The following is a 14,637-nucleotide window of genomic DNA, read 5'->3' on the forward strand; positions in this document are numbered from 1 at the left end:
GAAATTTGCTCCTGTTAAAAGTGAGCTTAAAATAAGCACTTCGGAGACTTTTGTGTGTTTTATCAGCAAAGCCACAGAATTGGCACATCTGGGTAACCAGGAAGCCAAGAAACAGGTGGAGTTTCTACGGACATGCCAACCTAACCCAGCAACATGTCAGCCTCTTGCAGGTAGTTATGCTGTTGGTGTGATACAGTGATGGAGGCAGCCTTCCCCCCAGACCAGACTGGTCTACAGACACTTAATTTTGCCCAAACCTGAGTATTAACAATGCTGTTTCCAAATCCAACGAACAAGAGGCTGTATCAAGGAGGGAGGGGGGATGGAGAAAGATAAGGGAGGGAGAAGGAAAGAAGGAAATTAAAGAAGGTCTAACTGCCAAAAGTCCAAGTTATTTGAGACACAATGTTTGAACTTTCTGTACCACAAGCAAAATCAGAGTAACACAAAAATTCAGTAGACAAGGGCATTATTTAAATTTCTTTGAAGCACCCTCAGACATGCAATCTTTCCCAAAGCCAAACCTCTTAAAAAGTAACATCTTGGAGCCATGGTCCTTGGGATGACATTTAGACTAACTTATGTTCAGATCAAACAAGCTGATTATCATCATTCGATTGGTATGAGACGGTGTCAGTCTCGGTTTGTGAATGACATCAGCGAACAAGCCCTGGAGTATGTTTAGGTGAATTCATTACGTTTGTACCTCAATCACTCTATTAAAGGTCACCCCAATCTGGCTTCCTTGCATCTCACTAGCCCTGTGGAATATCCAGGAGGGGGCTTAGGCTACTATACAGATGAACTGGCCCTGAGCATACAATCAGTGTTGCCCAAGGTCACGCAGGTGAGAAGTGGTTTCAGAATTAAAAAGCCATTCTAGTTTATCAGCAGTGTTTTCATTTAGAATTGCTTGTGTTAATGTGAATATGATTCTCCCATTTTCTTCCAGTATTGTTAATGGCTTAATTTTTAAAAATGCAAGATGTGACCCACTTTTTTTTTGCATGGGCACCAGGAATCGAACCCGTCTCCAGTGTGGAAGGCAAGAACTCTGCCTGCTGAGCTACCGTGGCCCACCCAAGATGTGACCCACTTTTAATGCTATAAGGTCAAGGTAGGCAATCCTATTTTATCTTCCCTGATTGCAACCCAGTTTTCATCACCTCCATTTACTGAATGATTCATCCTTTCCCCATTGATGTGAAGTGTTCCTCATCCCCAAATCAAATATGCATAGGAATGAAGTGCATTTTTGGACTTGGTTTTGTAGTTGCACGAGCTTTAGATAATATGAGCTTGTTTTTATATAGGAATAAAAGATTCTGCATCAGATTTAGAGTCACCTTTATGTCTTTTATCTAAGAATAGACAGTCTTCCACTATGAATTTGGATGCTTGGAAATTCTCCTTTCGAAGGCAATACAAGAAGGGTCGGAGATCACCAGGGTACTTAAGGACTGGGTGGGCTCCAGATCTTGTCTGGTTCAGTTTTCAGTTTACGATGAAGGGCAGGGCAGGTGCAGCAACTTGGCAATAGGAGTGGGCACAGGACTTAGCCGGCCCGGCCCCTCCTTCAGGGCTCCCCCCACCAGACGGTGGGTCCAACAACCCCGCATTCCACAGTTATTTCCCTTCTGAGGCTGCAAGATGGGGAGGGACAGCTACAGACACAAGGGTTCGAGGCGAATCTCTGCTCCCCTCTTCCCCACCACCTGCCCCTGAAACACAAATCAGTGGTCCACAATGAAGAGAAAAGATATTTAATTATTTCTCAGTCTAATCTCTTAAAGCGCTCCAAGTGTTATCACAAGTGCAAGGAGAGGGATTGTTCTCAGCCAACATTTACCAGTGATTCCGACATACACAAAAAAACTCGAAATCATGGTGCTTTATACTTACTTTTAATTTCTGCACTGAAAAGAGAAAAGAAAGGTGAAAACAATGACAGATTAGTTTACAGTGACTTCATCTGTGCCCTTAAATTAATCTTTGCTCTTGGGGGGGCATAAGAGGAGAAAGACAGGAAATCCAATTCCGAGTGAAAAGGCAGCCAGGGCACCTGGGTCTGGCTGACAAGGGCTCTGAAGGCCTGGGACAGTGCCCGCAACCAACACACTAGGCTTAGAAACACCGACAGGCGACAGTTAGGTCATTAAAAAACAACAACCCCACAATTTCATTCTTAAAATCAAGCACAAAAACTGACGATGAAATGCAAACGAGGTGTGTGCGCCCGCCTGACCTGGAGGCTCTCCGGAGGCCAGCGTGCAGCAACTGGACAGACACCTGCCCTGCCCGAGCCCCGGCTAGGCCCACTGCAGCCACCACTGGCTCTTGGCGCTCGTGTTTCAGAATGGAAATGTTCTGCAGGTAGAGAGGAGGCATGGCTCTCTCACCTGTACGACCTCCCTCGTTAGAGAGCAAGGGGTGCTGGGGCTGGGGCGCAAGGCAGCTGCCTCTGGAATGTTCCACGTACTCAAGGTCTGGCTGGGTGCTGATTTTTAGTTACGCTCCACGCATCGTTTAAGTGCTCATTTTATTTTCATGTGCAAACTGTTCCTATCTAAAGCTTTCCAAAGGACGTGGACAGATAGGAACACCCTGTAGAGACGGGGAGAATCAGCTGAGGCCCTCCTCCCTCCTGAGTGGGCCGGGCAAGGGGCGCATTACAGAGCTATTTAGAGTAAGGACATGTTCCGCTGCAGTGAAACGCTAGTCCCCGATTCGGTCCGTCTGAGGGGGTGGCCTTCAGTAGGTGATTGTCCACTCTTTGACAGAGGCATCGTGGGAGGTTGTCACCAGCGTGTGCGCATCCAGCCAGGCCAGGCTGCTGACGTGGTGCAGTCTGTGTGCGTCTGTGAAGAGAAGAGCTTGGTCTTAAGGAAAGCCCCCACTTTCCTCTTCTACACTCCTCAGGCCAGGAAGATGGGACCACCCGTGCCTACGGCATCAACAGGGCCCCCAGGAAACAGAACACTCGGCTGTCGTTCATTAAACCCCTTGCACTCTTTTCAGAAGGATGTGTCTGGAGCCATGGCAAGGTGGGAGAGGGTGCTCAATCCCAGCACCCCTGACGTTTAGGGCTGGGCCCTTCCTTGCTGTGGGGGCGCGTCTTGTACATTGCAGGACACTTGGTGGCACCCCCAGCCTCTGCCCAATACACGTTAGTAGCACCCCCACCCCCAGTGGTGACAACCCAACATGCCTCCAGATACTGCCAAATGTCTCCTGGGGGGTAAAATTGCACCTCACTCCAAGGTAGTGAAAAAAAATCTATTTTATATACAAAGAAATTATATATAATCTACTGTGGCATTAAAATCTTATGGGTGAGGAAGGGCAACTGGGAAAAAAGCTAAGAGGCTCCTTGGGGGGTGAAAAGGAATAAAAGGTTGGAGGACCTGTCTGCTTTCCCTCGGTAGGAGGCCCACCCACCACTGGTGCCTGGGTTCTTCCCATGTTGACCTCTACTCTGCAGCCCATGCCTGGGTGCATCCTGGTTCCAGAAAGGGGGGTGGTAGGGTCCCTGCGCCTTCTGCTTCCCCAGCCCCGAGCAGCACGAAGACCCTGGGCTCAAAGCCTGTGGCCCTGCCTGGACTGGGATCCTTGGGGCAGGAGGCAGATGAGTGGGTACTGGAGCCTCAGGAGCCCCCGAATTGTCCAGCCCCTTTTGTTGTGACTTGGGAACCTAGAGCCCGTTCACGCCACAGCACCGGTTCCTCTGGTGGGCAGTGGGCACCCATGTGCCCGGGACAGCTGGGCCTGCCAGCCGATGAGGGCATGGCGGCCCATGAGCCTGCAATGCATCTATAGGAAGGGGGCCCAGACGAGGTCTTCCAATCACTGTCCCCCATTACTCTCTACCCTACTAGCTGCTGTTCCATCTTTTTCTTTAGCATTTTGTTCATGAACTTGTATGACTTGAACTACAAAACCATTCATTTCCTTGCAGCCCAGAATGGCCACACTGGAATTGGTTTTATCACTTGAGATGCAGCTAATGAAGCTGCCTTGGCCTGCAGCTTGTAAAGAGCTCTGGAGGCACACTCAGAGTTGTTTTATAAACAGCGAAGGTTTGGGATCTTCTTTATATTAAACAAAACACTGCCTGCTGGGGAGGTTGGAGCAGAGGGCCCAGGGGAGGTGAGGAATCCTGCAGGAGGATCAGTGGCATGACACGAACATTTGGGAGCCACCAGTCACACACAACTACCAAGCCCTTGGCATGGGGCTGGTCCACACTGGAAAGGATATGCTAGGTTAAATAAAATGTATTATTAAAATAATTCTGTCTGCTTCTCTACTTTTTACTGTGGCTACTAGAAATCTTAAAACACGTGGGGCTCACGCTTGACTTCTACTGAACACTGCTGCCTCAGTGTGCAAGAACCTGGCCATGAGTTAAGATGTAAGGGAGTGGGGTGGAGGCAGGGCGGGTCCTGCAGAGACCACCTGCTCCCACGCGGGAACTCCAGAGCACTCCACAGTGCCTTGTCTATCCCACCTGGGCCGGGCAAAGAACCCAGTGCTTGCTGGATATAGGGAGGGCTACCTCCCCAGCAGCACGAGAGGCATATGGTACACAGGGGACAGTGCTGCTCTAGGGTACTCTCTGTGCAGTCACCTTGGATCTTGACCCTGGTCTCTGGGTCGCTGAGAGTCCACACGTACACCATCATGTCCATACCACCTGAGGCAAAGTGCTCATTGTCCGGGGACCAGGCCAGGCAGACGATTTTTGCATGATGTCCGTAGAAGACATCTTTCTCCTAGGTTATGGTTGAAAACAGAGAGGATGGCATGTGAGGGTTCAGGCCAGTGTCACCCAATATTTAACCCCCCCAGCGAACAGGGGTGAGAGCCAGGGTTGTCTGAGCTCAGTCTACATGCCGGATGACACTCACCACTCGTTCCCTGAACCTCCCCAGGGACCCATAAGGTACCTGTCATTTGCAGAAGTGAAGCAACTGAGGCATAGCAAGGGGAAGCCCAAGATCTAGGAGCAGCTCCCAGATGCCTCCTTGAACCCCTCAAATGCCCTCAGTCACAACACCTGTCATGCACTATCAGAAATGCACGCTTGCTTGCCCAGAGCTCTCCGGTAAGGGAGGGAGACAGATAGAAACACTGGCTTGAGAAATGCAGAAATGAAGTGCAGGGAGATGGTGCCCAGTGCGAGGAAGGAACTGAAGGAGGTTGGCCTGCCCTGACCTGCCCCCAGCAACTCTCTGCGGCCCTGGAGCCAGCTGTGGATCTGGGAAGGTGATTGCAGCCAGGCAGACGAGATGTGTCCCTGTCCCCAAGAGACTCAGGCTTTGTGACAGCCCTGGGGTGTGGCCGAGCCAGCACTTTCAAATGGGACTTAAACACGACCTTCCCAAGGAGAGGGGTGGACGAGTAGTAAAACTATTCCTAACACTCAGAGAAAGGATTTTCTTCAAAGTAATTTAGTCCTCATGTTTGCTTCCCCCCATCCATACACACCTATCCTCTAGAGACTGTCAACCTACAGCTGGTTTTCTTTGTCAAGTTTGCCTCTTTCATCCTTTGCTGCTTCTACACATGCGGATTATCTTTAAGCATACCATAAACAAAACTTCAGCGTTACAAGCAAATTATAAAATTACTTGAAGTTTGGTAACTCCTGCCCTCTGGGGACATGGCCTCATTCACCAATGCTGTGCCCACAGGCTGTGCCTGTATACGATTATGACGGTGCTTTTCATCCCATGCAAACTTTACAACAAAAGCACAAACTAAACTACTCCCGAACTCTAGCTGCTAACATACAAGCAGAAGTCTCTATGGGGAATATACAGATGCCTAGAATTTACTTTAAAATGCACCAAGTATAAAGCTGATTAGTGGTTGGCTGCATCCATAATGGAGGGTAGAGCCAGATTAATGGTGGACTCTAGATGGTGAACTCTTTCAAGTCTCGTCATAAGACACAGAAGGAGTCGAGAGGCTGGTGCAGTGGACAGAGCCCAGACACCAGAGCCCTGAACCTGTCTTGTGCTCTCTCTGCTCCTCTTTTGTGAATGGGACTGATGTTACCTGGCTCGAGATCTCCAGAAGATAAAATGAAAATGCTCATCACCTTAGGTGCTCAAGTTTCCCAGCTGTCTTCCAGTGTCCTCTTTCCCTCACCAATCCACCCATCCAGCTATACCCAAATACCAGGCAGCGTTGGGACAATCAGGGTTCATAACTTACAGGATTTTAGAAAGAAACCAAAAATCCTTTTGACAAGCAAGAAAAATAAGGTCGAGAACTAACAAGGTCCCAATTTGTTGGTCTTTACAGAAAACCCTGCTACCTCCCAGGCCGTTAACATTTTTGCAATGACATTCTATCTGTGACAAGACACTATACCTCCTTGAAGGCAGGGAATGCCCCCCAGTCTCATGTCCTTCAAGGTCCACAAGCAATAAAGCTGCAGGGGGATAATGCCCTACGCAACCAACTCGTCTGTACAGGAGAGAGAAGCATGTGGCTGCTGGAACAAGGAATCCAGCCTTGCCCCAGCCCACGTGACTGCCCAGCACGCCGGGGCCGAGAATAAGGGTCCAACACCCACTCACCGAGTAACTGTCAGCCACACTGAAGACGGTGACCACTTTGCTGGCATCACATACCGCGAGGAAGGCGCCGTCGTGGGAGTAAGCCAGGTCGGTGATGGGGCCCTTGGCCTCCAGGAGCTTGCCTTCATCCTTCAGAGTGCTGCCCAGGATGGAATACAAGCGGACATTCCCATCCTGTGTGCAGGGAAAGGCCCAAGGAAAAGTGAACCCTCCCTTACCCATACAAGACACCTCTTTTATTTGGGGGTAAGGGATCAGGGTATCAATGAGGGCAATTGCTTCTCCCTGTGACCACAGCCTCAGCTGAGCCACCAGCACAGGCCACCATGGCTCCCCCTTTCACAGGTACCAGAGGCAGCTTAAGAAATCTTCAGCAGCTTTCATGGCTTACTATGGCAGGATGGGGGGCAGGGGGGCAGAATTACTTGAGGAGGTTCTTCAAATGTGGTTTATATGCTACAGGTCCTCCCCTCACCCCGATTCTGAGGTGTGTGTGTGTGTGAGTGTGCGTGTGCACGCGGGCATGTGTGGGCATGCAAGAGTCTACACTTTTCCAACATTCCTGGTAAACTCTAATGCAGGAATTCACAGGCCAAACTGGAGCAGAGGCAATATACATGTTCAAAAGCACATTCTGGGAGGGCTCATGAGGATCAGGCCCTGCCCTCTGGCCATCCTGATATCGCTTCCTTTGCCTGGCCCATGGCAGCTCCTGTAAACTTCTCCCCGTGATTCCTGTGAGGCGCAGGCACCTCTTCCTGACAGGGGAATGCCTGCTCTTACGAAGGGTGCCTGCCTCCTGACCCTCTGCTGTCACCAACTAACTCTGGGGTTTCTCCAATTAGGTTCACTCACGGACTTGTACACCACAACCCAGGCAAGACCCTGTACCCCTGTCCCCCACCACTGGACTCTCCAGGTGTGCTGCCCGGACACTGAGGCTCTGAGACGGCACCATTGGCCATCTGGGGCCCACCCGCTGCAGCAGGCATCATGCTCGCTTTATGCCCAGAACCCTACCTAGGTTCTGACTCTCAGAAGTGCTAATGTCCGTGTGGGTGAACCAATGAAGGCTGGTGGGAGCAAGGAGACGGGAGGGGCATGGGGGGGGTTACACGGGAAGTGGGTGTACACCAGCCTCCACTGCTGGGACATGCGCCCTCCCTGTTAGAGTGAGCGGTCCCTGCTGCCCCCAGAAGGCATGTCCAACGGATGGGTCAGCCCTAGAGGCAGCTGAGCCGCCAGACAGGAAGAGCCAAGAGCTCTGGACACGATTAAGCCTCCTGGTTATTTTCCTGAGTCTTCTGGACTCACTCTCAAAGTGGGAGAGAGAGGAGAATCACCTTAGTTGCTACCGCAGGGATATTCACAGATATGCAGAATCTCTGGGCACAGAAAGCCCATCACGGGACAACCCACTCTTCTTCTTGGGCTTACTTGATAACTACACATAACCGGGGCCTGGGCTGCCTATCTCGTGAGGAGGAAACTGGAACAAGGAAAGAGCTGCATTCCCGGGCCGGGTCGCCCATGGAGCTCCAGGGGCACAGGGCTGGCAGTCCTGGCCCATCAATCACTGCTGTACCCGTCAACAGCCTAAGTCACGGGATGTCCACTTGCTGGACTGTTATGTCATGGAAGCAAACGAAGTCTGGTGCCAAGGCCACGGTGGGAAAAGCAGCATGTGACACAGATGTGCGCTTACAACTCAGGAAAGCACATGGGTTCCAGGACTGTGAGGCAACCAGGAACCTGAAAACTGCTGGAGCCATGAGGTCCAAGGCGAGACTGTGGACTAGCTGATGTAACTCCAGTTTCCTTAAAAATACTGTTTAAACAGAAAACTTTTTTTTTCCCCAGATAGAAAAAAAGCACAGGTCTAATACACAAGTGTGCTGGTTTGAAAGGATGAGATGTGATTTAGCCAAGAATGGTTGTTAAACTGGATTAAGGGATGACATGTCTCCACCCATTTGGGTGGGTCTTGATTGGTTTATTGGAGCCCTATAAATGAGGAAACATTTTGGAGAGGGAGATTCAGAGAGAGCAGAGAATGCTGCAGTACCACGAAGCAGAGAGTCCACCAGCCAGTGACCTTTGGAGATGAAGAAGGAAAATGCCTCCCGGGGAGCTTCGTGAAACAGGAAGCCAGGAGAGAAAACTAGCAGATGACGCCTGTTCGCCATGTGCCCTTTCCAGATGAGAGAGAAACCCTGAACTTCATTGGCCTTGTTGAATCAAGGTATCTTTCCCCGGATGTCTTAAATTGGACATTTCTATAGACTTGTTTTGATTGGGACATTTCCTCAGCCTTAGAACTGTAAACTAGCAACTCATTAAATTCCCCCTTTTAAAGCTGTTCCGTTTCTGGTATATTGCATTCCGGCAGCTAGCAAACTAGAACAGGGAGGCATCCTAGTAGCCCAGGCGGAACGCCCGGAAGCCCCACTGGGGGAGCCAAGGTTGTGTCTGGGCCAGAGCCATGGGCTGCAAGTCCCGTGGCCACGGCCTGCACAGAAGCCTAGGTCCAAACCCTAGCTTTGACCTTAACTTCCCACCCTAAGACGGCAACTGTAAATCCTTCTGTAAAAGGGCACGGATCTTCTCTCAGAACATGCCAAAGGCCAGTGGCGAGGGGGCTGAGCCAGACCCCTAAGGCGGAAAGAGAACCCAGGCTGGTTCTCGGGAGCCCACGTCCATCCCAGCCAGGCCCATGACAGCCACGGGGCTCACACTGCTCACGTCAGTCCCACAGCTGCGCAGCCGCCCAGGTCTGCGGGGTGAAGGAAAGGAGCCTTACCACACCCCCAACAGCCACCGTGTCGCCCCCAGGGTGCACAGCCACGACTTCGGGCTCGTAGCCAGGGTTTTCGATGCTGAAGCACTTCCTCTGGTCCTTCAGCAGGACGATCTGCAAAGCACACATGGGCAGTGGTGAGGGCAGCAGAGTCGCCGCGGGGAGAAACCACCTGTTGGCTGGTGGGGAGCGTCCTGGGCCTGGCTTCCGGGAGGGGCTGGGGCTCCGAGCCGCACTGACCGGGGCCAGCCTCAGCCTCACCCAGTCACGGCAAGTGCCCGGCCAACACTGGCTCATCACCCCCACCTCACTACGAGCACTGGCCCCACACCCCTGGGAAGGCTCCTGTGGCTGAAATTTAGTTCCTCTGATTTGACGAGCACGATAAATGCACTCTGCTGAACCAAGTCCTCGTAAGGTTCAGGAGAAGAAAATACAGGCGAATTTGGAAGGGACAAGACTAAACTGAGAGAGGAAACGAAAATGATGAGGTCCATAGTCCCTCCTCCCATAGATGCCCATTCTGGCCGAGTCCCCACTTTCACCCGCAGAACGTGAAATGTCCCGCTGTCCGTCAGCACATGCAACTCTCAGGACAGTCAGAGTCTCTGTCTCTCAGAGGGAGACTGGGCCCTGGTGCCGATGTCCCCACCAGAGCACAGTCAGCCCCAGGGAGGACGGAGGGAAGGTCAGGCCATGTGTGGGCTGGAGTCTGTGCCATTTCCTATGGCCGAGGATGCGTCCCACTGTCCCACCAGGGGAGCGCATGGAGCCCTTAACTGTCCTCACGCACACCCACCCACCCCGCCAGCACCCACCTGTCCTGACCCTGCTCAAGCCGACTGCAGGCACACCACCCCAGCAAGGGGGCACCTGAATGCCCTCTGAAACCGTCCCGGGAGGCCCACTACCCATCTTTCAGATGAAGAACCTGAGGCCAGGTGACATGAAGGGCCTGGACTTGGGCCCAGTGGCAGGAGGTGGCTGAGGCAGGATGGCAGAGCCCAGATTTCCATCCACTACACCTGCCGAACCCAACTGTTAAAACAGGGAGGTTGGGAAGGGTCTCACTGTTTAAGAGAAGCCCCTGCCCCTCAGTGCTTCCAGAACGTTGCCTTTCGTTTTTCTCCCACGCTCTGAAAGCACTCCATACCTTCTACTTCTTTGCTACCCCCACTGACCATTACGCTTTTTGCATTATTTGGCAGGAAGTTCTAATTATCTAGGACACACAGAAATCCATTCTACCCAAAGCAATTAGTTTAAAGGAGGAGGGAGGGCGGCTGGATCCTGAACAGAAGCTCTATCAAGCAGGTCTGTCACTTGTGCCAAGGGGAGCTCAGTCACACCACCTGCTTCTCTGGTCTACAAGCTGGGCGGTCGAGTCTGCTGACAGACAAGAACTGTGTGGAGCAGGATTCTGTCTAAAGTGGGGCAAGCTTGGGTCTCAGTCAGGGGTGCTTCGGTCCAGAAATCCCAGAAGAAAAGGCTTACAGTTGACCTTGCCATCTTGAAGGAGAAGCCAGGTGGTGGAGGTAGAAAGCCAAGCCCCGCTCTGGTCATAAGCCTTGGGAAAAGCTCCCCATCACTTTAAGCCTCAATCTCATTTATGAAGGTACAAAGAACTTCACATAATCACCCATGTGGGTGTTTGTTAGGGATGAGAAACTAAAGCACAGAGAAGGTGAGGAGAACGCCAGGAGACACACAGCTCCAACACTGCGGGGCTGGCCCGGGAACATGAGTGAATGTTTGAAGCCTGGCAACACCTCTCCCAGCCTTCATGGTGGCAGGTGGGCACTCTGCACCAGGCTGCCCGGCACTCATGCCAGCCCTGCCCCTCACCTGCCAGAGGTCTCTCAGCCAAGAGCTCACCTGCTCTGGGCCTCTATCCCCTCATCCCAGAGCACCCGGACTGTCAGAAACACAGGAGGAGTGACTGCTCGTGACGCCCTCAGCAGAGAGCACGTGGTGTAAAAGACCAAGTCTGCTAGGGCTGCAGTGACTGCTATCGTCACTGGAAGGAACTTGGAAAGCAGAAAGCCCGGGGGTGCACAGGCCAGCTCGCTACCCCACAGCCCTTCTGCCCTCCCCCGATGCCGCACACGTACCTGCCCGATGCACACCACCACAGCGTATCCCCCGGGGCCGACGGCCACGCACTTTGGCTGAACATCCAGTTTTATGACTCCTTGCCCGCTGCAAGAGAGAAAGGTACAGGTTCTGCCACCAAATTTAGTTTAGTGTAGACATGAAATACATACCTTCTACAAAACCCTAACAGGTAGAAGAAAATTCTACCAAATCTATACCATAACTATATAGCTTTTACTGTGTGACCATGTGATTTTGAAACTCCTGTGACTGCCACTCTTTATCCAGGCTATGGACAGATGAGCATGAAAATAAGGGCAAAAAACATACAACGGGGTAGGTCGGGGGCGAGTGTAACAGGTATGGAATGCTCTGGGTGTTCTTTTACATTTTTATTCTTGCTCTTCTTCTTCAGGGTAATGAAAATATTCAAAAATTGACTGTGGTGATGAATGCACAACTATATGATGATACTGTGAACCACTGACTGTAAACTTCGGATGATTTCTGTATGTGAAGATCTCAATAAAACTGCACTGAATGTAAAAGAAAAAAAAATTCTATACTGAAAGAATGTTTGCTAAGTCATTAAAAAAATGACCCACTGACTCCGGGGTAAAGAGAAAATGAATCCTGATGGAGAACTGAGGGCAGGGGAGCGTGGGGAGTGGAACAAAGGGGGCGGTGAGAGGAAGGAAGGAAACCGGGCCAGGGATCATCTTTATTCCCACTCATTTGTAATCAGTCCCTGCTCACCACTCCATCCCACCACAGCTTAGTCCCTGTGTCTGTTGGTCACTCAACAGTATCCTAGGGAGAGAGAAAAGTGAGCTCTGCTTCTAAACCACTGCCATATCCACTCTTTGGCAAAGTATCTATTGCTATGAAAACGCATCCTAAAAAAATGTGCAAATACAAAAAAGCAAAAGTAAACCCTTCTTGGAAACAGTAAAATGGAGGAAAATTCTGTATTAAGTGGGCTGAGCATGGAGTCCTAAATGCCCAATAACCAGGCAGGAGTGGGCGCTTGCTATGGGTGACCCCTGCGGCAAATGGCATGCGGAGATCCCTCAGGAGTTGTGTTTTCTTGGTCAAATCCCTGGCGCTCCCATCAGCCGAGGCCTGGGGCAGCACCCCAGCAGACCCAACACGGCACATGACACGGTACTGGGGCTGCCACTCACCGTGAGGTTTGAACAACTCTCAAAGGTTAGGTCAAAATTGCAAAGCAGGCCTAGGCCACAAGCATGAGCATGTGTGCTATGAACAGGGGCCTGTACCAGGAGGGAAACTGGTAAGATGACCGCGAGCAGCTCACCAGCTCGAAGGTGACACAGGCCCCAGCAGGGCTGCAAGGATGGGGCTCTGGCGGACACTGGGGAAGGAGGAACTGCTTCAAGGTGTTAAAGAATTTTACATCAGGGGCTTGGAACATGTTTCTTCCACTCTTTCTCACCCTTCATTTTAAAACTTCAGATTAGTTGTTAACGGCTGTTATCCTGGCTCTGATGACTGCCAACCAAAGGCAAACACGATGCCTTCATCAGATTACACCATGCCTGTCAGCTGCCTGTACAGGGCTCCTGCCCGTCCCGAGTGCCTGCGGCATGCCGGGTGTCTCCAGGGTCTCACGTATGCTCGCAAGTTCACTTGAGCTGTGTAAGGGCCCTGGGGCAGGCCCCAGTGTCACCTTTCCTCACTGATGAGGAAACTGAGACAAGGAAGGATGCAGGCAAGTGCCTGAAGGACAGGGCTGGGTCTGTTTTCCCTGGCTTCCCAGGATGGAGTGTATATTTGGGTAACATCCACAAAAGCAAGAGACACGTCCAAGCCAGGCTGGACTCTACAGTCCGCACCTGGCCCAGGGCCTGGCAACTGAAGAGCAGTTGCCCAGTGCAAGGAATGGAGACAGCAGAGGAGACGTTTTCAAGACCACCACCACTGCCGATCGAGGGCCTCTGCGGGGGCCCAGCAGCCCCTGTCCCGGCCCCTGCAGGCAGCTCTCACCTGTAGTCCCGCAGCATGAGGTTGGTGTACCGCACGGTGTCATCCATGCTGCAGCTGACAAGCTGCCCGGACTCGTCCACAGTCATCCTGGACACCAGGTTCGTGTGGCCTTTCCCAGCAAAAGAGTCATTCTCCCCAGTCTCAGAGTCCCAGTAATGTGGGGCTGGAGGTTAAGGAAAAGCCTGGCCTCCAGGGTGGTGGTGCCTGGCCTCGTAGAGAGGCCATGGTGAGCCCTGTCCCGGGCATCTGAGAGAGACCGGCATGTTAGGGACAGGTCAGTAAGCACGGGACCCACGAGAATGCCACCTGGTGCCTGAGGCCCCTTACTCAAGGTGCCAAGTCAGAGTAAGTTCTCCATCTCCTTCAGGCAATGCCAATGACACCAAGCTACCAGCATGGAGAACAGGACTCTGTCTGCAGTAAGATGCTCCAGGGACAAGCCCTCCAGGTGGGGCCCTGGAGTGAAAGGACAGCACTCAGGGCAGGTGGCTCACTGAGGACTGTCCCACTGGGATTCTTGGTGTAACTGAACCACTGTATGCCTGCCCTCCCCTATTTTCAAGCCCAGCAATATTCTGTGAGCAGACCCCGGTGTAAGATGGGCACTGAACTAACAAGACTATTCTTTTCCATCCACATATGAGGAACTCATTTAAAATGCGGCCGCTATTCTCTCCAGGATGCTAGATGGTATGCGCCGTGCCCGGCTCCTGCAGTGGAGACCCAGGCATCCACACTGAAGCAGGTTAAAAGCATCAGGGGGCACGACACTGGGCCTGAGGCAGAGAGGGGCAAAGCAGATGGCGCCAGATAGACGGGCTAGGTGGCTTGCCTGCCGCTCCACGAACGAAGCAGAATCTAGCTTATCTGTCACCACCTCGTGACACAGCCTTGGTGGGACTTGTTCCCCAGGTGACTCATCTGCCCTGCCCCATTTCTCAGGGCACTGGGGGCTCCCTCAATTCTGAGAAAATTGAAGTACTGCAAAAAATGGTCTTCAGAGGCAGGAGATGTGGGGGCTCCTTGCCAGGAGGGGTTTCCAATTTATACAGCAGCTGCATTAAGAATTAAACAGTCACCGACACAGAAGACAGGCCTTGTGCCCTAAGAGTGCTCATCCACACAGGTGGACACCAGGTACCTGCTGCTGCA

At 51.9% G+C, this 14,637-nt stretch overlaps 1 protein-coding gene across 1 annotated transcript in view; it reads right to left on the minus strand.

The window, feature by feature from the left end:
• Positions 1 to 2,525: 2,525 nt before the first annotated feature.
• WDR1 (WD repeat domain 1) overlaps positions 2,526 to 14,637 on the minus strand; it is a 46,841-nt gene continuing 34,729 nt past the window's right edge. Inside the window, exons 10-15 of the mRNA XM_077136393.1 lie at positions 13,486 to 13,640; positions 11,496 to 11,583; positions 9,388 to 9,498; positions 6,588 to 6,761; positions 4,628 to 4,772; positions 2,526 to 2,858 (exon numbers count right to left, since the gene is read on the minus strand). Of these exons, the coding sequence (XP_076992508.1) occupies positions 2,752 to 2,858; positions 4,628 to 4,772; positions 6,588 to 6,761; positions 9,388 to 9,498; positions 11,496 to 11,583; positions 13,486 to 13,640 (780 nt within the window). The 3' untranslated portion in view covers positions 2,526 to 2,751. The remainder of the gene's footprint in view (positions 2,859 to 4,627; positions 4,773 to 6,587; positions 6,762 to 9,387; positions 9,499 to 11,495; positions 11,584 to 13,485; positions 13,641 to 14,637) is intronic.

This window comes from Tamandua tetradactyla, chromosome 19 (genome assembly GCF_023851605.1).
Source record: "Tamandua tetradactyla isolate mTamTet1 chromosome 19, mTamTet1.pri, whole genome shotgun sequence".
Classification (NCBI taxonomy): domain Eukaryota; kingdom Metazoa; phylum Chordata; class Mammalia; order Pilosa; family Myrmecophagidae; genus Tamandua; species Tamandua tetradactyla.